This window comes from Brassica napus, chromosome A1 (genome assembly GCF_020379485.1).
Source record: "Brassica napus cultivar Da-Ae chromosome A1, Da-Ae, whole genome shotgun sequence".
Classification (NCBI taxonomy): domain Eukaryota; kingdom Viridiplantae; phylum Streptophyta; class Magnoliopsida; order Brassicales; family Brassicaceae; genus Brassica; species Brassica napus.
Window position 1 is genome coordinate 19,205,405 of NC_063434.1, and position 26,653 is coordinate 19,232,057.

General features: G+C 34.6%; 3 protein-coding genes and 1 pseudogene across 3 annotated transcripts; 3 read left to right on the plus strand and 1 right to left on the minus strand.

Annotated features, from left to right (window-relative positions):
* The first annotated feature begins 1,310 nt into the window (after positions 1-1,310).
* On the plus strand, positions 1,311-8,305 carry LOC106451352 (dynamin-2B). Its single transcript, XM_013893276.3, has 21 exons — positions 1,311-1,647; positions 1,888-1,938; positions 2,025-2,145; positions 2,272-2,426; positions 2,594-2,711; positions 2,857-3,193; positions 3,599-3,746; positions 4,065-4,166; positions 4,259-4,378; positions 4,655-4,738; positions 4,824-4,951; positions 5,243-5,327; positions 5,407-5,563; positions 5,906-5,982; positions 6,220-6,276; positions 6,557-6,701; positions 6,790-6,929; positions 7,210-7,323; positions 7,411-7,478; positions 7,577-7,746; positions 7,852-8,305. The coding sequence occupies exons 1-21, from the start codon at positions 1,504-1,506 to the stop codon at positions 8,094-8,096; spliced, it is 2,766 nt and encodes a 921-aa protein (XP_013748730.2). The 5' UTR covers positions 1,311-1,503; the 3' UTR covers positions 8,097-8,305.
* A 5,030-nt stretch (positions 8,306-13,335) lies between these two features.
* LOC106377862 (UDP-D-xylose:L-fucose alpha-1,3-D-xylosyltransferase MGP4) lies at positions 13,336-18,191 on the plus strand. The gene is made up of 4 exons (XM_013818092.3): positions 13,336-14,258; positions 14,750-14,911; positions 14,994-15,209; positions 17,828-18,191. Exons 1-4 carry the CDS (start codon positions 13,809-13,811, stop codon positions 18,035-18,037), a joined length of 1,038 nt encoding a protein of 345 aa, XP_013673546.2. The 5' UTR covers positions 13,336-13,808; the 3' UTR covers positions 18,038-18,191.
* Positions 18,192-18,679: 488 nt separating this feature from the next.
* LOC106377852 (UDP-D-xylose:L-fucose alpha-1,3-D-xylosyltransferase 3-like) lies at positions 18,680-23,310 on the plus strand. The gene is made up of 5 exons (XM_013818086.3): positions 18,680-19,214; positions 20,447-20,608; positions 20,681-20,896; positions 22,794-23,002; positions 23,100-23,310. The coding sequence occupies exons 1-5, from the start codon at positions 18,759-18,761 to the stop codon at positions 23,185-23,187; spliced, it is 1,131 nt and encodes a 376-aa protein (XP_013673540.2). The 5' UTR covers positions 18,680-18,758; the 3' UTR covers positions 23,188-23,310.
* A 377-nt stretch (positions 23,311-23,687) lies between these two features.
* On the minus strand, positions 23,688-25,377 carry LOC106363127 (annotated as a pseudogene).
* Positions 25,378-26,653: the final 1,276 nt, after the last annotated feature.

Below are 26,653 nucleotides of genomic sequence, written 5' to 3' on the forward strand. Positions count from 1 at the left end.
AGAGTCAAGGGGTGGGGTTTTGGAATTAGGGTTTAAAATTTTATAAAAAAATAAATACTAAAATAAAAAATAAAAATTTTAAAAACAGTTTCAAAAAGTATTTTTAAATTATAAAAATAAAATTTGAAAAAAATAAAAAAAAGTTTTGAAAAAAAAGTTTTTTAAAAAAAATTATAAAAATTTCGAATCTGAAAACATATAATCTGAAATTATAAAAAAAAAAAAATTATTTTTTTTTTATTTTTTTTTTGTTTGTTTATTTAATTTTAAACCAAGGGTATTAGGGATATTTTACCCTTTAATGAATGTCATTTTTGTGACTTTCTCCTTCTAGTGCTATTTTTGAGACATAAACTTCAAAAGATGCTATTATTGACAATTGCCCATTTAATTAGTACACAGTTGAGGTTACATCTTTTTAAAAGATCCTCAATTAATATATAGGAGATTAATGAAATGTTTGTGGTTATGTGTATGTGATGAGGTTGTGTTATCTTCCTTTTGTTGGTGACAGTTTGTATTAATTATTGGCCACACTTGAATTTTGTCAACGTCATCTCCACATCTTGAAGCCACCGGCAACTTGTATGAATCAAGGGTAAAACCGGTGGAAATGAAGCACAATTGATAGATACTACATTATGTCAAAATCAGTGCTCTGCACTTAATTTCTTTTCCAAATTTGGTCATTTCACTAATCACCCTTTAATCAATTTGATTATATTATTTTTGTTTAACCAAAAAGCATAACCGGTTTTACACGTTGTGAACACACATCAATAAAGGAACAACAAGGTAACTTTGCTTTCGTTGTTTTATCCATATAGCTAATTAATTTTTTTTTCATCGTTGCCTAAATAACTTTTGTTTCATAGTTTTCTACCCGAATGACTCAACATATTTAAACTTCAATTTCACATATTTGAAGATCAAATATTTAAAGTTCAAATATGTATCATCTCACACTTTCTGTTATGTATTTTTTGGAGCTAAGTTTGTAGCTTAGTTTATAACATAATCCATGTTTCTATTGAAAATGGAATCATATGATTAAAATCTAATTTGGTAAAATGCTCAAAAACTACGCAATGTATAGTGTATTTTAAGTCGGGTGGATTTAGTCGATGAGAATGTTGTTTCTTAGATGAATGATAACATAAAGCTTTCTATGACGTTCTTGACCATAACAAATTATCTTATTTTTCTATATTAAAAGAAAAAAAAAACTACTTCGTTGTTCAAAAAAAAAAAAAAAAAAAAAAAAGAAAAAAAACTACTTATCACATTTGTGTAAAATTTCAGTATATTGTTGAAATTTGAAATCTTTGTAAATTAATTATGACGTGGTTCGGTGTTACATGACTTGTCTTCTTGGCTCGCTCCTTCTCTCCCCCCGACGAAGAAACAAATCTTAGCTTAGCACCGCCGCGAGAGCGAATTCGTGTGGCTGGGTATCGATTCCGATTCTTGTCGGATCCTTTGTTCGTCCAGATCTCATCCGCGATGGAGGCGATCGATGAGTTGTCTCAGCTTTCGGATTCGATGAGACAAGCGGCGGCGCTGCTCGCTGACGAAGATCCCGATGAGAGCTCTTCTTCTTCTAGGCGCCCGGCTACTTCTCTCAACGTGGTTGCCCTAGGGAATGTGGTTGGTTTCCTCCTTCTCCTTTTTCTTCTCTTCGATGCGCTTGTGTTTAGTGGATCTAGATGAGATGTTCCCAAAAACTAGGAGTTTGGTTTTGATTCTGTGAGAATCAATGTGTTTGATATTTGTAACTATGCGAAATTCACTTCCACAATGTCAGATCAATTGAACTCTCTATTATTTAAAACACACAGAAATAGGAGAATATATTGCTTAAGTTTTTTACTTTGTTTGCTGGAACAGGGAGCTGGGAAGTCTGCAGTTTTGAATAGCCTAATTGGACATCCAGTTCTGGTAAGTTGTTTATTGTGTGTGTGTGCCACTTTGTTTACTTCTCTCTATAGTGATACATTTTATCTTCTACATTTTACGATGGACAGCCGACGGGTGAGAATGGTGCTACACGGGCTCCTATAATCATTGACCTGAGCAGGGAGGAATCACTGAGCAGCAAGGCTATTATCTTGCAAATTGACAATAAATCTCAACAAGTTTCTGCAAGTAAGGCTCCCTATTTGCATTTTTTGATATGATTTGTAAAGCTTTTTCTGCATGTAGGAAGGATACAGTGCATTGGATTATTATTTATCTAATGTTTTCCGTTTCTTTTGTATGGCTGTATTCTAGGTGCCCTAAGACATTCTCTACAGGATAGGCTTAGCAAAGGAGCCACAGGGAGGGGTCGTGATGAAATATACCTTAAACTTCGTACAAGCACTGCTCCGCCATTGAAACTGATTGATTTGCCTGGTCTGGATCAGAGAATTGTTGATGATTCAATGGTAAGATTATGAACTGCATGATGCCTTTGTCATTCCCTTAGTCAACCTCTCAATCATACACATTTTCAACATTTTTTTATTCGACATTCTGGCTGAAAGAGCAACATAGATTCATTTTCATATTTTTCTCGTCGTTGTGTAATTTGTTTATTTATTCTTTTGGCAAGATTGGTGAACATGCACAGCACAATGATGCCATACTGTTGGTTGTTGTGCCTGCTAGCCAGGCGTCTGAGATTTCTTCCTCTCGAGCCCTGAAGATAGCGAAGGAGTATGATTCAGACAGTGAGTACATTAAAATTTTCATCATAGAGACCCTTCATTTTATTTTTGAAGTCCTGCGGTTACCCTTTACTATATTTGAATTAAACCATTGGATTTTCAAAAATGTATTATAACAAAAAATATTCACATATTTCCCTGTTTATAGGCACTAGGACCGTAGGAATTATCAGCAAAATTGACCAGGCAGCAGAGAACCCAAAAGCGCTTGCAGCAGTTCAGGCTCTTCTTTCAAACCAGGGGCCTCCAAAAACAACTGATATTCCATGGGTTGCACTTATTGGTCAATCTGTAGCAATTGCGTCAGCGCAGTCTGGAGGCAGTGAGAACTCTTTAGAAACTGCTTGGCGTGCGGAGAGTGAAAGCCTCAAATCCATTTTGACTGGTGCTCCACAAAGCAAACTTGGCAGAATTGCCCTGGTGGACACCCTTGCTAGCCAGATTCGTAGCAGAATGAAGCTCAGGCTACCAAATATCTTGTCTGGGTATTTCTCTGTCCATATGTTTGCTTTAAGATGTCATATTTGCAAATGAAAATGGATTGTTTCTTCTGCATATTTTCGGTACTTGTAGTTTAGATGAGACTTGCAATATGCTGCATGAAAGCCTACCCGTTTTTTTAATCTTTGAAGTGGAAATCAATCTTTAGGCTTAGTTACTTGGACTTTCAAGTTCCCATCCTCAGTAACGCACTTCTCATGATATGTACTACAAAGCTTTATCCCAATATGTGATGACTGGTCGATGCTTATCCTCTGTGAATCTGATATGTTTCTTTCATCTCCCATGTGGTTACTGTCTTTTTATTTATTTATGGATGATTGTTCAGGGACATGGTTTTGGTTCTTATGAAAATTCTGAACATTCAAATTTTTTTCTTACATGCACAGACTGCAGGGTAAGTCTCAAATAGTGCAGGACGAATTATCAAGGCTTGGTGAACAACTGGTTAGCAGTGCTGAAGGTACAAGGGCTATAGCTTTGGAGCTTTGCCGTGAGTTTGAGGACAAATTTCTTCTCCACTTGGCTGGTGGTGAAGTGAGTATTTTCCTGCATAAGCTGAACAATACTTTAGTCTGGAAATTTTGAATAAGAGCATATCACCCTCATTGCCTAGTAAAATATCACTGAACAGCTTTTTCGTTGTTCTACTTGTAACGGAAAAGGGCTAGTGCTATTTTAATGTATAGGATAAAAATTCCGGAAGTTTGCCAATTAATGAAACTAATATTGGTTGTACCTGCTCTACGTTTCACTGAGCAAGTTTTTGAATTGCATATCTTGTTATTGTGCCTTTCGTGCTGAAGCCACTTTTGGAGCTAGGTAAATTATATTTTTAACAAAATTTTGGTATAGGGAAGTGGTTGGAAAGTTGTTGCAAGTTTTGAAGGAAATTTCCCCAACCGTATCAAGCAGCTTCCATTGGATAGATACTTTGACTTGAATAATGTTAAAAGGGTAGGTTTCAGCATTTCTCTTGTACCAAATCTTATGAACAAGTAAACAATTTAAAATGGGAATTTGACAGATTGATTTTCTAACCGTTTCAGATTGTACTAGAAGCAGATGGTTATCAACCTTATCTTATATCTCCGGAGAAAGGGTTGAGATCGTTGATAAAGATTGTTCTTGAGTTGGCTAAGGACCCAGCACGACTATGCGTTGATGAGGTGTGTCCATGTTAGTATTTATAGTTTATATGGTGTTCTTCCTCTAACTTGAGCTGCATAGGATTGAAATGCTAAAATTACTAGGTACGAAATATTGGCAATGGCTTGTTACACTTACACATGGTCTGTTCAACACATTACTATAATATTTTAATTTTCACGATCTGGATTTATTGGAGTCCTACTCAATCTTATTTTCAATATTGTCACATTTCATTTTTATTCTGAAGGTTCTTTTTTCATAACTGGTTTCTTACCTTCTGAACTTTTGATTAGGTTCACCGAGTGCTTGTTGATATAGTTTCGGCTTCCGCTAATGCCACACCTGGTCTTGGGAGATATCCTCCTTTTAAGAGAGAGGTAATAGTGCTCTTTCACTGCTCTTTAAGTAGCCTTTTTCATCTTCATAATAGCTGTTACTTTTATTAATATGATCATGAACCAGGTTGTAGCTATAGCAAGTGCCGCACTTGATGGATTCAAGAATGAAGCTAAGAAGATGGTAGTTGCGCTAGTTGATATGGAGCGTGCGTTCGTACCACCTCAGCACTTCATCCGTCTCGTACAAAGAAGGTAACATCAGCTTGCCTGCCTTTGCTTTTCGCTTCTGGCTTTATCATATCGATCTTATTGATCATTATTTTAATTTATTTCTTTAATTGTACGATAGTTTAAACATGTCAAATGGATCTACTTTTGTGGGTGTCACTACAGTTACATATTCACCTTTCTTAGTAGTCCGATAGCTGCAGCATTTTGTCGCACAAGTCCTGAATTTATCATACACCATTAACAAGCTGTATTATTCTTATTTATGATGCATATTCACTATCACCTGGTTGTACCGTTTACTATCGTTATCAGAATGGAAAGGCAGCGTCGCGAGGACGAGCTTAAAGGGCGTTCATCTAGAAAGGGACAAGATGCAGAGCAATCTCTCTTAAACAGGGTTTGCTTTTATCTCAAAATGGATCTGGTTTCACTCACTGGATAGTGCTTTCAAACATTTGTTTCTGCTTGTAAACCAGGCATCTAGTCCTCAGCCAGAGGGGTCATCAACTGGTGGTAGCTTGAAATCATTGAAAGACAAATTTCTTCCGCAAGATAAAGATAAAGACAAAGACAAAGAAACGCCAGAGGTCTCTGGTCTAAAGACTGCTGGACCTGAGGGGGAGATAACAGCAGGTCTTTATTCTATTATAATTCTGTACAGTGGCTGCCTAACGAAGTTCTTTATGCTCCCACCTTGCATTTACTGCTGCTAAGCTCTCTGTCAGTTCAATTGCGTGATCTTTTGGTCTTTTCTATATCCTATCTGCCAGTTAAACTTTGGAGTGATGTAGGATCTGCTTTTCTTGAAATTACTTGTTGATAAAACACCAGCTTCGAAGCTTTTCTTTCTGTCATTTTTTCTTCTTCTTGCCTGCGTCTTTACTTGAACTAGTGTGTGATGCACTTTAATGTGTTTAGCTTGTTATAAAAACCTGCTTCCAAGGTCTCCAACTTTATTTTTATTCTGTTGCGCAGGGTACCTGTTGAAGAAAAGTGCAAAGACAAATGGCTGGAGTAGGCGATGGTTTGTTCTGAATGAAAAGACTGGAAAGGTTAGCGTTTATCACAAATATCCTTCATGACTAATTCAAATATCTGCAAAAGAGAAAGATGTGTGCGTTTCAACTGTTATAGGAACAGTATATCATCCCTTACACTGAAAACCTTTTCATAACGTTACTGCTGATGAGAAAATTTAGATGCTCCATAATTAACATTTTGCTTTCTTTACTAGAACATTTTTATGATTGTTGCTGAAGTGATCTGCCTTTGCATTTACCTTTCTTCAGCTTGGTTATACGAAAAAGCAAGAAGAAAGGAACTTCCGTGGCACTGTAACTTTAGAGGTATCATTCTCTTGCAGTACCTACTTCTCGTTGGCCGAAGATATATCTACAGTTAAAAGATTAATAATACGATTTCATATTTTACGGTGCTCTTCCACCTGGTGAGGAATGATGGTTACCTGTAACTGTGAAGTTTACTCCTTAGAACGTTTAACTACGGTTACAGCTTATTAGAAAACCGAGATGCTTCATAAATAACGTTTAGCTTTTGCAGTGTTATTAAGGTACACAATACTAACATGTTTTTTTGTGTCCCATGAAACTCTGTTAATATGCTCAGGAATGCAGTATTGAAGAAATTTCTGATGATGAAGGAGAAAAATCAAAGAGCTCGAAAGATAAGAAATCAAATGGACCTGATTCAAAAGGACCAGGCCTTGTATTTAAGATAACCTGCAGGGTTCCATATAAGACTGTACTTAAAGGTATGTCAAGCTATTATAAACCTTAGCTGCTTGACCCTCTTTTTGTGCTGTTGTGTGTAAGCAAGTCTTAAAATCTCTTGTGCTGCAGCTCACAATGCGCTGGTTCTGAAGGCCGAGAGCATGGTTGATAAGAATGAATGGATTAACAAGCTGCAAAAGGTTATCCAAGCCCGAGGAGGCCAAGTAGGTGGCGCTTCCATGAGGCAAAGTTTTTCAGAAGGTTCACTTGTAAGTGACACAGAGAAACTATTTCGCTTGTTCAGTGAATTTTTCTTATCCATTTCCCTTAAGAAGTTAAAATCTTTACAATATGTTGGTTAGCTGGTCTTAATCATGTACCAAGATCATGATGATAAAGTTTTGTTGTAAATCTCCTATATGGCTTGAAATTGATGTCTTTGAGGGTTATCCATTTTACTGGTAGATATTTGGTTTATCATTTAGTTTCCACTACATGGTAGTAAATTACGGTTATGCTTAGGTTGTCTGCTTTTCTTTGCTTGTTCAGGATAAGATGGTAAGGAAACCGGTTGACCCTGAAGAAGAATTGCGGTGGATGTCCCAAGAAGTACGAGGTTACGTTGAAGCTGTTTTAAACAGCCTTGCCGCGAATGTTCCAAAGGTGGACTAATTTGTATTCTCGTGAATTTTTTAGTTTCCATCTCGCTTTCTACTATTACTTCATTACTTAAAACCCATCCGACAACAGGCCGTTGTTCTTTGTCAAGTGGAGAAATCAAAGGAAGATATGTTGAATCAGCTCTACAGTTCTATCAGGTTACATATCTTTTTATCCCAATATATACAGTATTGTAACTCAAATCGGCTCTGATGTGATGTGGTACTTATTTGTCTACTCCTACATTGAGCTGCAGCGCGATAGGTAATGAGAGGATTGAATCGTTGATTCAAGAGGACCAAAACGTCAAAAGAAAAAGAGACCGTTACGAGAAGCAGTCATCTCTTCTTTCAAAGCTCACGAGACAGCTTAGCATTCACGATAACCGAGCAGCTGCTGCTTCAAGCTGGTCTGACAGCGGCACTGGTATAAATATATATATGAATGAATACATGTCTGCTCTCTTTCAAATAATGTGCGTATATCTAACCGAAAACTAAATTAATTTTCTTGTGTTATATTTATTTGCAGAAAGCAGCCCGAAAACCAATGGAGGGTCTACGGGGGAGGATTGGATGAATGCGTTTAATGCTGCTGCTAGTGGACAGGACTCATTGAAGAGGTATGGATCTGGTGGTCATAGCCGACGGTACAGTGATCCAGCTCAGAATGGTGAGGATGATTCTTCTGGATCTGGTGGGAGCAACCGTCGTACCACACCAAACAGGCTCCCACCGGCACCTCCACAGTCTGGTGGCTCATCTTACAGGTATTAGTATAACCTGTTTAATTTTACAAATTTGTTATTGGAGAAACCATGAACACATTTTGTTTTCCTTTTTGGGATTTGTCCCATTTCTGGTCTAGTTTTTTACTTATGTATTAATTGGTTTGTTTTCTTTGAAACAACGATTATGATATGATATGATGATGATGTACTTGCGTGTGCTTATAGATAAATATATTATTAGAGATACACAAATAATGACTTTCGTCTCATTTGGTCAAATCTTTTTGTTTTTTTCTTCGGTAGATAAATGTTTTTAGCATTTATTATTTGGGAGTGTAAATTTTCTCATATTGAGAACGGCTTTTATGTTTGATGGATTTATGAGCACAAAAGACAGAATTTGAATTTTGAGGTGGAATGAAATTAGTGTGGTTAAGAGAAATTTATGTACAAAAACTCTGCTAAAATTCTTGAGGAGACTTTTTTTTTTGTAACACACTTGAGGATTGTATATATAGAGGTCCTCAGGCCTCCGGCGAGCACAACCTGTCACCGGTGGGGCTTACATCTCCTTCACCCAGCGGTCTTAGTGGACCCTGCACTTCATCCGTCAAAATCTCACTTGTATGGGTCTCATCAAACACTTGGGCTGCACTTCATCCGTCAAAATCTCACTTGTATGGGTCTCATCAAACACTTGGGTCTCTCTTGATGTTATGGTCTTTCGCCCTTTATCTATGGCTAAGTGTATTTGGGCCTTACGAGTTTTAACAATTCACTACCAAATCTTTTTCCGACGAATATCTCTGATGTTTCCATCCATACTGTACTCTCCATTGTCAAATACATTCCTGGAACCGGAGATGAAGCTCGTGTTAACCGTCTCACCATCCCGCTCACTGAGCATTTCAACTTTAAAGGCTGTACCGTCGTGTGAAGTCGTACTCCGACAGTCCTTTCGCTCTTCAGTGCAATGTAATCACCCAATTCGGTCAACAACTATTTTTTAGAAGATGTACCGTTGACGATTCTCTGTGTAGTCATACTTTGGCAGTCTCTCCGCACTTCATTGCAACGTAGGGAGATCCAAGTATTTTCAAAGACAGTTTTTAGCTGCTTTCAAAACCCATTGATTGGGTTCTTCAATGTCGATTTCGACTTCATCACGTTCTTTCGAATGTAGGCTCGAATGTGCATTTCAGTTTACCGTAGAGTTTTTCTCCGGTTGTAACTGTCCATTGGAATTTAGATTTTAATATAATCAGTTGTTCAAAAAAGAAAAGAGGACTGTATCACTCCTTACGCACCAAGTCAGCACAAAGTATCCATATACAACCGTAACTTATTTGTTCATGTAAATTATACACTACTGATTTGATTATCTAAGTCATTCTAGTTTCAAAAATTTAAGTATTTTTTGTACAGATTCATCAACTAAAAACGGATCTTTCTTCGGTGAAATCTGAATTTCTGTTTGTCTTTTCAAAACCGAATTGAAACTGTTCTTCATCGTGCTTGTCATTTTTTGATTAGATTTTGAATCAATAAAAAATTCTTTCTCCTTTTTCGTGTATGCTTAAGTTTGAAACCCCGTATGTTTCATGGAGTCGCCTCTGGTTATCCTTAACTTTCTATTCCAATTGGTCTCAATCTTTGCAGTTAATGGGTTTTAAGCAAAGTATCCTTGAAGAATGTAGATTTAAGTTGTTTGGCTAAACTCGTTGCCTGGGTACATAATCAGTAGAGTTGAAACTGTCCTTTTGGATAGTGTTTCAACAAAGACTCTGTTTTCCAGTTAGTTTCCTGAAGCTTGACCATTGAATTTCAAGTCCGGTGGTTAGAGTGTTTGCTACTTGGAATAAACGGCGACCAGAGAAAGGATCGTGTAAGCTGTTTCGGGAGGATAAGGTGACAAGAGAGAGATGAAGATCAGATCCAGAAAAGCCATGGTGAAGAAGCTTCCCGGTGAAGCCTTTGGCGGTGGAGAAAACTCAGTTTTGCATGGTTGACGCGTGTAGATACGCGTGTCTGATAACGACGGCTGCTGTAAAGCACATGGCGAGAAAAACTATGGTTGGATCTGTATAATTGCATTTAATGTTATTTGTCTTGGGTCTTATCTTGTAAATAGCCTATATCACTTGTATTAATTACCCTTTGGGCTTATGAAATGAAATCTGAAGGTTGACAAAAAAAGAAAAAAACTTCCAATGATCATATCAACTTTTTATTTATTTTCTGCTTATTTTTCTATTAATGAAGTGGCCAATTTTGTTTTACTTTGCTTATAGTTTTCAAAATTTTAGGACCAGCTACAAGGACATAAACACACTTCATATTAACAAATATGGTGTTTTCACAACATATAATTTCCTATATTAGAGATCTAATGCCATCTAGATGTGATATTACAAACATGAATCAATGGGTAAGAAGTATTTTATTCATTGTGGAAACCGAAATTCACCGTCAATTTCTATTAAATTAAGAAAGCTAAAAAAACCTAATTTTTCCAGAAGTCCAATATATCTGTGATATATCATGGATTTTACCTGTTTTTAATCATGGTATATAATTGGTTTAGGAACTATTTATTATGTTTTGAAGTTTTTTTAGAGTATTCACAAGTTCAAGAGTGTTTTGGTGATTTATAGTAATTTTGGGGCATTTTGGAGCATAAGTTAGAAGAACTCGTAGCTGCCCATCAAACAAGTCCATAATCGACATTCGGAATCGACAAAAAACTCTTGTCGTTGATCGACAGCGAAGCGCGCAAAGCTCAACTTGGTTTCTAGCCAACTTATGGCCCAAGTTCCACATCATTTACAAGATTACTCCTGGCCGACTTTATTCTAATATTTATGTGCTCTTCTATTGTTTTAGGCAACATATGCTTACTATACACATCAAATAATTTTTAGAATTTTTAATTGTTTGGAGAAAAGATCCAAGACTCCTTCATAGATTTGTATTAAAATTCCAGTTTTTCTACCTTATTCTATCTATGCAATTTATTCAAATATTTGCTATGTTATGTTTTGCTATGTATGAGTAGTTACTCTTGTTATATTTAAGGTTAAAAGTAAGGTTATGAAGGATTAGCCCAAAATATAAAATATAGATACACTAAGGTGGTAAGATTTCCTTCATAGGAATTGTTGTTAATTCTTGTGTTCTAGAGTAGCTAACTAGAACCCTGAATTTAGGATAATTAGACTCAAACGAAAGCACGGTCTCTTACCTAAATTTATTCTTCTAAGCTGGGATTGCTAGAAACAAGTGACAGCTGATCTAATCAAACTAGTGAAATTATCGAACAGCTCGGTAACACTTGACTAGGTAAACATCGAGCGACGCTAGTCACATAGCATCGATCGACGTTCGAACTATATCAACAAGCAACGGCTGAGATATAGACTTAGATCAATAGGATTTATTCGCACGCGAAAGCTGGAATATATTGCAATTAGAATTTTTGTTCTAGGATTGAAACCTTAGAATCTATATCACTATAATCCCACTTACCTAAAATCCTAAATCTAGCTATTTCTCATAATTGTTTACAACTTCAAATCAATCAATCAACCGAACAATTGCCTTGTTCACCTCTGTTATTTACTGTTTAATTGCTTGCCTAGCTTAATCATAAACTTGTTAGGATCTATTGTGTGCCTTAGCTCCTTGGGGATTCGATCCCTAAGTACAACGACTGAACCTCTTATTTGAGAGAGTAAATTTGCTCCTTGGGGTAATTTACGTGATATCAAATTTGGCGTCATTGCCGGGGAGCTTCAATCGCCATTAAATCTTATTAGTTAGATTTAGTCTATGTTTTTATTGTTATTGAAAGTTCTGATAATTTTTTTCTTGAATTCTTTTAGGTGAATGTCCAGCAGTATCAGAAGCAACAAGGAAAAATCGATGCTTTTCTCAGATCCCGTACGTTTGTAACACACGATCCGCAAAGAGAAACGAGCCGCATCGATCGACAACAAATCAAATCCATCGACCGACACTTGTGAGCTACAATCGATCGACACTTGTGAGCTACTGTCGATCGACACTTTTACTCGAACATCGATCGACATCCGTCCACGAGATATGGTTGCAACTCTAGTTTTGGTGCAAGATGAGAATTGAGACCTGCATGACCAGGAGGGTCATCTGCGTAATGCAGCATGTCAGAGGTTAGATGATCAAAGGGCTGTAATATTTGATAATGATGATGATGTCACTGCAGCCGATGCTCAGGCTGTAGGTGATAATGTGCAGGCTGCTCGACCCAGAACGTTGGCTGATTACAACCATCCAGATCAATACTACGCCAACATATCTGATATTCGTCCTCCAGCTATTCAGAGGAACGATTTCGAGCTGAAGCCTCAATACTTTACACTTGCGGGACATACACCTTACTGTGGTCTCCCACATGAGCATCTTATGGACCATCTGGAGTGGTTCGAGGATTTGGTTTCTGCCATTAATGCCAATGGAGTCCTTGAGGACTATCTCTTTTGCAAGATCTTCAAGTACTCACTAGCTGGAGACGCTTCGCACTAACTTAAGCAGCTACCACCAGCATCTCTTACATCATGGATTGAAGTCAAGAATACATTCCTGCGTAATTTCTTTGATGAGGGACGCGCCAAAGAGCTGAGAAGAAAGATTGCTACATTCACACATGGGCCTATGGAGTCATTCACTAGCTCTTGGATGAGATTCAAGTCCTATCAGAGAGATTGTCCACACCATGGATTCAATGAAGTGCATCTGCTCAGCACTTTCTTTAGAAGAATCACGCTGGCATATCAGATGGCTCTGGACACTGTTAGTGAAAGAAACTTCAACACTAGGAATCCAAAAGAGGCTGTAAGACTCATTAATAACTTGGCATCCAGCAACAACACGAAGAACATTGATTTTGAGAGGAAGATTTCGGTCACTACTCTTGGGAAGGAGCAATTGGACGATGTCAAGGCCAAGCTGAACAGTGTTTATAAGCTTCTCAAGAAGCATGTTAGTTTTGCAAAAAATGTAGATGTTGACAGTGACAAAAACGACGAGAAAGATGTGAACTTCATCAGTGACACTGATTTTCAGAATCAGCAGTTCACATAAAAGAAGAACACCAATGGAATCATCAGAGCACCGACCTACACATCTTGTCCAGCATCGATCGACACCTTTTAGTGAGAATCCTGACTCACGAAGAGTTCGCAGCTCGACATCCTCATCCACCCCAACTCTATTTTGTCACCTCCTTATGTTTGAACTTTAGGTTTTTGGTCCTTAAATCAATAAACCTTGAGAGGCTCGAGGCAAATTCCTTTTTTCATATAACCGTAACTGAAATTGACTAGTTTCTGTAGTAAAAACTGTTATCCGTTGTTATTAAAAAAGTGAAGTAGAGACAGTTGGATTAGTTTTATCCATTCATATAAGGAATAAAGACAGCAAACAAAAGGAAATTATCCATTCAAATTGTTTTAAATAAAACACATAGATTAGGCATTTAGTGTATGGCTTCCACTTTCCATTATCTAAAATATTCCAAATATTTAGCATAGATTAGTCCTCTAGTGACGAACATTAATTATAACATAATCCATGTTGGTGGAAAAGAATAAAAAAGCACAACTATAACTGTAACAAACAAATAAACTAAAACTGAAACAGAAATCTATGTTTTGACTTTTTTTTGGTTCGTAGACGTTCTGATATCTTCTCTTCCTGTCTCCTGATACAAATCTGTATAAAAATGGCGCAACATATCCTTAATCAGCGTCCAGTCTCAAGACGTCCCATCTCTCGCCTTTGTCGCAATGGTTTCTTTCTCCTCCCTCTCGTTCTACTTGTTCTCCTCGGTGTAGTCTTACCTTGGTTAGGATCTCCCTTATTATACAATACCTCCTCTTCTCCTTCTTTTCCTCCCTCACTCTCCTATTGGCGCGAATATTCCTTGACTCAAGCCACCAAATTTGTCGCTAAGAATGGGTCGACTGTGATTGTCTGCACTGTAAGCTATCCTTTCTTGCCTTTTCTCAACAACTGGTTGATTAGTGTTTCTAGACAGAATCATCAAGAAAATGTTCTTGTGATTGCTGAAGATTACGCTACTTTGTACAAAGTCAACGAGAAATGGCCTGGTCATGCCGTTCTCATCCCTCCAGCATTGGGTTCTCAAACCGCACAACATTTCGGTTCCAAGGTATATAGTTTTACCTTTTCCTTGAGATATATAGCCTTAGCCTTCATTTATATCTTAGACATGTTCGTTGCTTAGGTATTATTACAAAATCAATATTGTTATTTCAAATTTTAACTTGATTATATTACATGGATCATAAGTTTGTACATGAAGAAACAAATGTTTACATGGTATCTGAACGCAGTAAACTCAAACGGATATAACCGATAAAAGTAAGATTCAGTATGAACGAATCTAAATGCTATCATATCGAGAGTGCTTATGGCCGTTAAACATACTATATCTGAAGTGGAATAAATCAAATCTAAAATATCAAGAAAATATGTTCTTCCATAAATTGCTGATTAGTTTTAAATTAGAAACTTCTGATTTTTCAGAGTATATATATAGTCCATGTTTTACTATGATCATATATATGTGCAAAGAACTTATAGTATGATAAAGACCCCCTTCCTCTCTTTTTTTATATCTATTTTCCATCTTCGTATTAGGGTTTCTTTAAGTTTACATCTCGGAGGCCACAACATCTCTTGGACATTTTGGAGCTAGGTTACAATGTAATGTACAACGATGTTGATATGGTTTGGCTGCAAGATCCATTTCAGTATTTAGAGGGAAGCCACGACGCATACTTCATGGATGATTTGACTAAAGTATGTGAACATATCCACACATTTTCACATGTCTGCAAGTTTAAAGTTTTATTTTATTCTCAGTCTTTATTTTGATGCCTAGATTAAGCCTTTGAATCACTCCCACGATTTACCACCTCCAAATCGAAAAGGAGCCACTTATATATGTAGCTGCATGATTTTCTTGCGTCCCACCAGTGGTGCAAAGCTTCTAATGAATAAATGGATTGAGGAACTTGGTTCCCTATTTTGGGCTAAACCTAAAGAAGGAAATGATCAACCTGCCTTTAACTGGGCACTTAACAAAACAGCTCATGAGGTATGTATTGTTGCTTCCTCCAAGTTCCACAATAACCTATTTCATTTTCGGTTTTACTTAGCCAAATATTAGTTTTAATTGTTTTTAAGCTTAAAAGTTTAGATCCTTTATCAAAAAAAACTTAAAATTTTAGGAATCTCACATCAAAAATTAAGATGGAATCAAGACTAGTATGTAACATATATGTGTCAGTCCATTTTATTAAAAAATAAATTTAATTTTGAAACCCATAAAATTTAATATAAGATCTAAACTAATATATAACAAACATGAGTTAATATACTAGTTGTCAAATAGTTATCAGTTGAACATATAAAACTTAACAATGTTATAGAATCTAGTTTGCGGAAGCATAGAAGCATCCAAATATGGTTTATTGTCAGTCCTAGGATGAGATTTGTTCAAAGTTGACTCTCATATTCTCGAGATCACACTTCAACAGTCGACTGAACCATTTTAGTGCTATGAGATTCTAGCTTTATCTACTCGTCATATTTCCTCTATATTAACTCATGACTGTTTGACTACACAACTTAGATATTGTTCATTTCTCATTCAGATGATCCTTTTGAATAAAACTGTAAATCAATGTTCTTTTATTAAATGCAATATCCATATTGATCAGCTGAATGAATCTTTAAAAGTCACCTGAAAGTTTTACCCAAATCTTGTTGAATTTTTATGAAGCATCTAGATGCACCTAATTCATTTAAAAATGATAACTAAAGACCATCTTCAAACTTAAATAGATCTTATTTAAACTTAAAATGTCTATTTAAATTTTAAATCATGAAATCACATTTCACGCCAAAACATTGTAACCATATTTTATGCTTAAACTGTAAAATCATTCTTCCATCAAAAACCATAAAATCACAATTTCCACCAAAACTATAAAATCATACTTTTGCGAAAATAAAAACAAAAATGATATTTTCCGCTTTAAGTTTAGAATTACATTTTTCTGTTAAAATTACTAAATCAAAGTTTCTTGCCAAAACCACGATACTTATTTTTTTGTCAAAACAAAATATCTTATTTTCCAAAATCAAAAAAATCATATTTCCTGGCAAACCACAAAAACATATTTTCTACCAAATAGTAAAAATCAATGTTCCTGCCAAAACCACACAATTACATTTTTTCGACAAAAAAACAAAATTATTTTCTTGCCAAAACCAAAAAATATATTTTCCGTCAGCTGTAAAATCACTTTTTTTTTCCAAACCCACAAAACACATTTTCCGCAGAAATTGAAAAACTACAGTTTCTGCCAAAGCTAAAAAATCACATTTTTACCCTTGAAATCGAAAATCATTTTTTTGCCCAAACCATAAAAAAAAATTTTTTTTCACCAAAATGCAAAATTACATTTTCCGTTAAACTGTGAAATTATATTACGTATCAAAGCTGCTAATCATATTTTTTTTGCCATAACAAAAAATAGCATTTTCCATCAAAATTAAAAAAAAATATTTTTTCTTTTAAAACTACACAATAGAATTTTCTACAAAAACACATTTCCAGAAAATTATTTTTGGTAAAATTGCTAAATCAAGTTATATAATACTACATTTTAGATGATGAATAAATAAATTAATATAGCTAAGATTATTATTTAATATATAATTAGATCAAAGTATGAGTATTTTAATTATTTTATTTAAAACTCATTCAGATGAAAAAATATGTACAACAATTAATCAAATATTCAATCAATTGATCCATCTAAATAATATCCATAAACTGAAATGAACAATAGGCATGGGCATTTCGGATATCGATTCGGGTATTTCGGGTTTCGGGTAGTTAGGATAGGGGCTAGAGGATCTATTTACTACTTGACCTATTCTCGGTTCGGTTCGGTTCAGATAGTTTCGGATTCGGTTCAGAGAGTAAATGTAGGAACCCGAAAATATCCGGAAAAAATTTGATTCTCATTTGGATCCGGTTCGGGTTCGGATAGTTCGGGTAATTCGGATAATTTGGATAAAATGTCGGTTATTTAGTGTAAAATATCAAATAAGTAAGGATGATTTTAGATAAAAAAAAATTAGATATTTCAGATTACTTTGGATATTTTGGATAAAACTATCTGGATAGTTTCAATAGTTTCGGATACTTTCGGATAGTTCAGATACTTTATAATTATTTAATTATCTTCAATTATTTTCAGATACTTTTAATAGAATTTTAAATTAAAAATATAAATTTAGTTATGTTATATGTATATATAATTAATATTTTTATAGATTCGGGTACACGTTCGGTTCTCGGTTCGGTTCCGGTTCGGTTCGGTTATTTTGGATATAAAAATATAGGAACCGTTCAGGTATTTGAGAATATTGGTCTGGTTCCGGTTTTGGGTATTTCAATTAGGTTCCTGTTCGGTTCTTCGGTTCCGGTTATTTTACCCATGCCTAACGAACAACATTCAAATGGACCATTTTGATGTAAAATTTAAATGGTCTACCTACATGTAAATGTCAGATGAGCAACGAACAACCCCTTTTACATTTTCTCAAAAACAACCCTTATATATGTTTAATCTCAAATATAGTTATTTCTTGTTTGATTCAACTCTTTAAACTCTTATATGATCTTTAAATTCTTTTCAGGTAGATGTTTACTTACTTCCGCAAACAGCTTTCCCATCAGGGGGATTGTACTTCACAAACGAGACATGGGTTAAAGAGACAAAAGGGAAACATGCCATAATCCACAATAACTACATTATCAGTTACGACGAAAAGATGAAACGTTTCCGCGATTTTGGTCTATGGCTCGTCGAGGATTATGCTCTTGAGTCACCATTAGGAAAATTATAATGAACTGGAAAACGCAAAAATATTGTTTGTTTTTTCTCTCTTTTTCTTCTTGTTATCTTGAGATTAAAACTAATTTCATTTTTTTGCATCAAATTAAAAGTAATTTATATACTGATTCTTTTGTGTATAATAACTGTCTAATGATTCTGTAACACAAGATAAAACAAATTGTTGAAAGACCAAAGAATACTTTAAGATTATCTGTATGGCATACAGTGACAACATATACTATAGTATTTGATTCGTAATTAATCGAGCACATGACACAGACGTGCCAACAACTAACTAGATTTGTTTTATTTGTTTATCGTGATGAGTCTGTTCGTGCAAGCCATTGGAACACCCGCTCGTGGTTAATGTAGTCATTTCATGGATTGTTGAACTTCGAAATAGGAAGCATTTCCGCAAATTTCAACTGCGTTTTAGCCTTATTGTGACGTTTTATCTACATATAGTGCACGCAAAGCGAAACATCAAACCCCATTATATTGTTGATAATATAACACATGTCATCATAGTGTAGGTTATATCTCTTCTGTGTTATACATAATAAAAAAAAATTATAAATTAATAATAATGGAGATTGAGTATCTCTACACGTTGTCATTCCTGAACCGTGTCGCTGACTTTTTTTTTTGTTTCTCATATTTTCCCGTTTTTGGATCCGATCCCAACTTACGAAAATTTTCTCACCAATTTTGATTCATCTCCGGCTACAACAATGGCGCAGCAGCAACAACGTCCAATCTCAAACCGTCCCATTTCTTTTCTAAACCGCAACGGTCTCTTCCTCCTCCTTCTAGCTCTCCTGTTTCTTCTCGGTGTATACTTACCTCTGTCTGAAGCTCCCTTATTCCTGTTTCCAAACAGAACTTCACCATCCTCTTCTCCTTCTCCTTCTTTTGTGGTGTCCGACTGGCGCGACTATTCCCTTGCTCAAGCGGCCAAGTTTGTGGCTAAGAATGGGACGGTGATCGTCTGCTCAGTTAGTTATCCTTTCTTGCCTTTTCTCAACAACTGGCTGATTAGCATTTCTAGACAGAAGCATCATGAAAAAGTTCTCGTGATCGCTGAAGATTATGCTCTTCTGTACAAAGTTAACGAGAAGTGGCCTGGTCATGCCGTTCTCATTCCACCAGCGTTGGATCCTAAAGCCGCACACCATTTTGGTTCCCAGGTACACCGAGATGTTTCACCTTTCCGTATGCAATGTCTATCTCTAGCTTTAAATAATATGAGATGGATCCTTATATAAGTTCGTTTATTAGCTACTGTTATTTCACTCTGATCATAAGTTTGTGAATTGATTTTGCATCCCATTTTTTTTTACTAATTTTTGCATCCCCTGTTTTGATTGAGTTTACGATATAAGTGCTTATCAGCTCTCTTTTATGCCTTGCGGTACTTATTCCCTTGAAGTTACAACTTTAACTATAATGAATTATGATTGGTTAGTTTGAAGACAAAATGATTGATCTGGTGGAAGCGTAGGGATCATATATGTATGTAATGCACCATATGTCCATACTAGGCTCTATTCTTCTATCCCAGTTCGATGCCTATTCATAACTACTATATACATACCAAAAAGGATTGATCTACTTAAGGTGCCGGTCCTGAAAATTCTAATGTTATAAGAGATTAAAAAAATATTTTGGCCCTCTTAAATCTTATTCTGAAGATCTTAAATTTCTATTCTTACGTAACTGAAATCTTTAATTTATTAAGATACTAGGTGGTAACCCCGTGCACGGAGTGAAATATATATCGAATTACTTATCATATATTTACATATTTTTCAGTTATAAAGGGTTGGAATAGGATTTTCATCTTTTTCTAACTGTGAATTATAAAACAAATTTTCTTAAGTATTACATTTTCAAATTTATATAACTGTGTAGTTTTTTTGTTGTCTCTCACTGTTAAATTCTATAACAAATTTGCTAAAGTATTACATATTTATATCTATATGGCCGAGTTTGGTATTGGACTTGCAAATTAAAAACAAATAGTAAATAATACAGTAGTAATTCTAAAATTAATACCTTGTAAATTAATGAACACGATAAACTAATAAATTTCTCCGATCCTAAGTTGGGCCGATATAAAATATGACGTAGTTTGATAGGATAATAATTTTTAGAAAACTCTTATCTAAATATATGGCCGTATTAAAGTTATAAATAATTATTTTAGAAATTAATTTTATATAAACATAGGTATTAATTGTATATATTTTAAATAATATATGTATATATCAAAGGTTTTCATATATTTAAACATATTGGTCCAAGCCATGTTCGATGGGCTTATAGCAAGACCAGCTCTGCCCACTGTGATAATAATCTACACAAATAACTTGTATGTGAATAATCCAATGTTCTAACCAATTTTATCATCTCTGATTAGGGTTTCTACAATCTTACTTCTCGGAGACCACAACATCTCTTGGACATTTTGGAGCTAGGTTACAATGTTATGTACAATGATGTTGATATGGTCTGGCTACAAGATCCGTTTAAGTATTTACAGGGAAGCCACGACGTATACTTTATGGATGACATGACTGCGGTACGTAACTGCACCTTTGGCATTTTAGAGTATTTATTTATCCTTATTATCTGTTGATCTTGGTGCTGTCAGATTAAGCCTTTAAATCACTCTCATGGTTTACCACCGAGTCGAAACGGAGTGACTTATGTATGTAGCTGCATGATTTTCTTGCGTTGCACTAGTGGTGCAAAGCTTCTATTGAAGAAATGGGTGGAAGAAATTCGAGCTCAACCTTGGTCTAACACTGAAGCAAAGAAACCACATGATCAACCTGCTTTTAATCGGGCACTTCACAAAACAACTCAGGTATGAGATTGCTTCCTCTAAGTTATACATTTTCTTTCTATAAATTTGTCATAAACTTCTTTACCCAATTAATGGGTTCAATGATATTCATGCTTTAAATCATTAAATAATATGTTATGATTCTATATTGGACGTTAGAGAAAACCCAAAGTTAGATAAATGAACCAGTCTACTCATTGCAATTCTCTATAATATTATTTGAAATATCAGTTTCATACCGTGTACGTTGATTCTCACGAAAATCAATTACACGAATATCCTAAGTGAATTAAAAATTATACCCAATTGCCATCAGTATAATTGTTCTAGTTATTTTATTTTTATTAATAAAATTTTAGTTATCTTTTTAATTTAAATTTCCTTTTTTAGAAAACCAAATAAACAGTAAAATATATTATATATATTTTGTATATATAAACCTATTTTTTACTTTATATGTTCCCAAAACAACATAAATAAAATTTCTATAATATTATTTGAGAAGTGAGTTTCTTTCGTGTCATCCTCACGTTGATTTTCACGAAAGTCAATTACATGGATACACTATATGAATTAAAAATTATACCCAATTTTCATTACTAAAAAAATATTATATTTCCTATTAAATATTGTAGTTATCTTTTTAATTTGAATTTCCTTTTTAGAAAAGCAGATAAATAATAAAATGGAAATATTATACTGAACACGATTTTTATTAAAATTTTCTCAGAAAATATAAATACAAACGAAAATATCAGTAAATTTTCAAAAATATAAGTTCATATATATATTTATACACATAATTCGCAAAATATTTGAAAATAAAATAATTAATAAATTATATTAAATAATATTTTATTATGATCATAATTTTGATCAAATAATTAAAAATAATATAAATTTTAAATAACATATGAAAAAATAAAATAATTATGACAAAATAAAATAATATGCATTTTTTTTATATCATGATTATATTTTAATCAAATGATTAAATGATGATAATTTTAAAAAAAATAACTAGTCATCTAATATGATATTTCTCAAATCACATGCCAAATTAAGAAAAATATATATTGACATGATTAAAATAGGATTTATTTATTTTATAAATATTCATATATGTACATGAATTTACAAAATATTATGGATTATGTTTATTAGTGCAACTCTAATATTATATTTTTATTTCCTATATTTTTGATAAAACATATATCAAATTTTATCTGACTTATAAAATATATTTAGAACTCTAGGAGGATGAACCAAATTAAATGAAGCTAAGAAAACAAAAATTTAATTTTAACTAAATGAAGCTAAGAAAACAAAAATTTAATTTTAACTTAATTAAAAATTGTTGAATTTGAAAATAAAATATGGATCTCAACATGCCATACACGAACCTATTAAAATTATTATACATGAAATCACATATCTAATAAAGAAAAGAACATAATGATACTTTATGTACAATTTTATATCTCATAATATAAATTAAATGACCTAACATGTAAAAATTAATGAATGGGAAACTAATGATACTTAATACAATTTGATTTATTCATCATAAATATAAATTATAAAATTACTTAAAAATTACAAACAACTATTATGATTTAATTATTTTCTAAATATTTATTTATGTGCATGAACAAGGGAGAATCACCTAGTTGATATTAAGTTAAATGTCCATAAAATAAAGTTTGATTCTTTTGAAGATTGGCTGATGATATCCCACATCTTGATGGAATATTTTAGGATCACACATTAGAAGTTAGACTAAATTTTTTTTAGACCAAAACTTTTGTACTTGGAGATTTCGAACTATGCTCGATTACGACTATGTTAGTTTCAAACTCAGATGTAAAATTTCACTACTTGTCCATTCTCAACTCTTTTGTGATTTTATATTATCCAGATAGATGTCTACTTGCTTCCACAATCAGCTTTCCCGTCAGGAGGATTGTACTTCAAGAACCAGAAATGGGTTAATGAGACAAAGGGAAAACATGTGATAGTTCATAATAATTACATTGTCGGCTACAACAACAAGTTAAAACGCTTTCAAGATTTTGGTCTGTGGCTAGTCGATGATCATTCTCATCAGTCACCACTGGGAAAAATAGAGTAAAATTTGATTGCACCAAAACATTTCATCTCTTTTGGTGTTATCCTGACGCTAACACGCGATATCAATCATTTTCTATTTCTTTTTGCTATTCAGGTTAGTCCAAGAGGAAAATAATGAAGAGAAGAAACAGAAGGAAAGAGGTTTAAACGGAAATATGAGTCAAAAACGGAACTTCCTCTAGAGGATTTCTTATATACAACAAAATTGGATCTTAAAATTATTGCTCGAAGATGTATTCAGATACAATTTTTTTTTGCTATGACAGTAAATCAACACTATAATATCACAAGCATCTCTAGATAGTGACACATGCATTTTACAGATTAACATATCAACTAGCTAACGGTCAGAAGTTGCTTTTTCCTCAAAGATGCCTCTCTAACCAAAACTAATTTAACTTCTACAATTCATCAAGACCATCCGGTAAGTCATCTAGTAATCTGCCTCCTGTAACTACTGTAGTTGGTAAACAGGTTCAAGGTGAAAGTAAGGCAACAGGTAACAAAGAGCTAGCAGTTATCTTTGGAAGTATTTCTTTTGCTGCTTTAAAATCATCCGAAGAAGATGATGTTCTCTCAGATGATTCTTCAGAGAAGGATCAATTGCTTCACGCCGACGATCATTTGACAGTTTCTACTAAAAGGACTTTGAGAGATCGCCCTGTCAAAACTTCTCAAAAAATCAAATCGTGGAAGCTGAGGCTAGTTTAGTAACCTCGTGGCAATCGATGCAGCGCGTAGATTATTGAATACACGGATTGAGGTGGTAAGCTTATCAGACCAAAAGCAATAGCGAGCCTCTCACTGTGCAGCCTGAGGGAATACTCTTTGCTTCCATCGTTGATTGCATCTACTAAAGGTGCTTGAGAGAGATCAGGTAAATAACCAATGGATGTCAGCTTGTCATCAATCACTTTCAACTGTTGGTATATCTGTTTCGTCTGAAGATGCCATGCTTCTCCTGCGAAAAACTCATGGGAGATGCCATTTATCTCAATGGAACTGCATCCTGGCTCTTTTCTAATTCCATGTTCAGTTATCAGTTTTCTCACAATACAAACATCGTTCCACTGGCTAGCCGATGCATAGACAGCTACACATATGCGCCACTGAAACTTTGATTACCTTTCCTTCTTTCAACTAAACGTGTTGCAATTTCTTCACTTGGCTCCACACTAGCACCGTTTTTGCAACAAGCATCAAGGAGACTTCTCCAGATCACTGCATCTGGTTTCATCGGCATACTTGTCACCAATCTCAGTAGCTTCGGTAATGTAGCCTGCACGGGCCACAAGGTCAATGATACAACCGTAATGCTCCACTGCAGTGCAGGTTCAATGCCATAATCTCTGACCATCATTTCAAAATACTGGCGCCCTTTGTTTACTATGCCTCAGTGGTTGCAAGCATCTGTCAGAACAGGTCTAACGAAACAAGACTTCTGTCAGGCATATAATTAAAAACTTTCTGCGCTAAATCTATGAAGATGTAAGATGTCCGGCATGAAGTAGTTGCTGATGTAGTTGCTGAAGCAGACGTCGTGGGGAGTGGTGAAGACCATGTAGAGTCAAGGTGATGAGCTGGAGTCATGTAGAGTTGGAGAGCAAGAGAGTATCTTGGAGATAAGGAAAGAGGAATAAACTTGAGGAGCAAGACTCATGTTTATGACTTAAAGAAAGATGTATAAGTGCATTCCAAGAAAAGGAAAGTTGCACTTATTGTTATGGAAGATGTACATATCATGTTGCTTTGGAGAATAGGTTTCGGGAACGTGGAGAATAACTATAAGATAACTATGAGTCGTCTGTAGAGAGACAGAGACACATAGGATGATCTTATAGAGAGAGAAGCTCTTGGAAGTGTTTTGGGGTCGTGATGAAGCAGTGGCTGAAGTACTTGACGGTAGAGAGACATAAGCGGGTAGCTTAGGAATCCTTCAATGTCGTGTGATAGGGTGTTAACAATAGACGAGTAAAGCTGAATAAACAAGGTCTTGTAAAGATTGTTTAAAGGATATTCTAATAAAAGCTTTGGTGTTTGCTTGTGTATTTCTCTCTTGATTTATCTTTTCCATTACTCAATTGTGGTGTCATCTTTGCACTTACAATCTAAACATCCCATACAAATGAATTAAACCGTTGTTCACATATCCATCTCCACCAAGCCCATGTTTCACAACCTGACAATGAATCTGTTTCCGTTAATATATAAGCGCAAGCTTTCAAGACGAACGAGAACGTGTGCTTATCTGGTGCCGACTTTCCCCTTTCCAACATTTTCCGGTAAAGCAGAAAGGCTTCTTCTTTCCTAGAAACGTCATGAGCACATGCTCTGATGAGTGTGTTCCATATTAGACACAAAGTGTCCCACATCGGTAATTGGAAGGGATCCTAAGTAATATATAAGATAGATAGACCACTCCACTTATCACCAATTGGTTTTAGGTTGGAAGCTCATCTAGCTTAACATTCCACACAAAGGAACTATGGTTTTCTTGTTATATGAAAAAAACGGAATGTGTAGTTGAGTTCGAAGGAGGAAGAAGAGAGCTGGAGGATTCTGGCGTAGAGAAACAGAGTGGCATTTTCGTCAGGGAATGTTGTACCAATCTAATTCAGTTTTATACCAATGGATCGATAAAGATTTGTAAAATGAATAAGCAATGAAGAAACAATATTAGATGTGGCAACACACGCCACTAATTTGAATAAATTTTTAATATTAAAGAGAAATAGTAAAAAAAAAAAGATATTTGGCCAACTTTATTCCTTAGATATTATTTTGACAATTGCTTTTTCAATTTTGATTACAAGTCATTGCAAGAAAAATAGAGAAAATAAAAAAAAAAATTCATGAGTGGGATATTTGGATATTGTAACTGTTTCTCCCTTTCTTTTTAATCCAGATATGTAATAGTGTTGTTCGTTTGGTTGCCGCAGCTTTATGCGGCTGCGGCTGAGTCTGCGGCTGCATCTGTTCGTTTTGCAGACGCAGCCGCAGTCGCAGACTCAGCCGCAGCTTGTTGTTCGTTTTGAAGACGCACGACATTGACGCGGCCGCATGAAGTAGATTTTGTTCGGTTTGTTTGGTCGCCGCAGGCGCAATTTTAATTTGTTCATATTTTAATTTTATAAATTTTATGCATTTGTAAAATTGTATTTTAAATAAATAAAATGTAGTTTAAATTTGTAAAATTTTATTTTAAATAAATAAAAAGGTAGATTTAAATTTGTAATATTTACATTCATAAAAATATTATATTTAATTAGTAATAAATTTAACAACATTTTTTTGTCATAAATCATTTTATCACAAGCATATGTTCATCTATAAAAATATTATTTACATCTTTAAAAATATTATATTTAATTGGTAATGAATTTTTAGTCAAATATATAAATATAACAACATATTTTTGTCATAAATCATAAGCTAAATTAAGACAAAAATAATATACCAAAATATTTATCACAAGCATATGTTCAACTACATTACAAGAAAATACTGATCATCTTTTGGTCTACCTGTTGAGGATCAAGTTGATGTAAAACAGCTATTAAGAGTGTATGTAAGACTAGCAATTTCATCATAATGTAAAATTAATATCTTTGTGATGAATGAATGTGCACTTTCATGTGGCAACAAAAG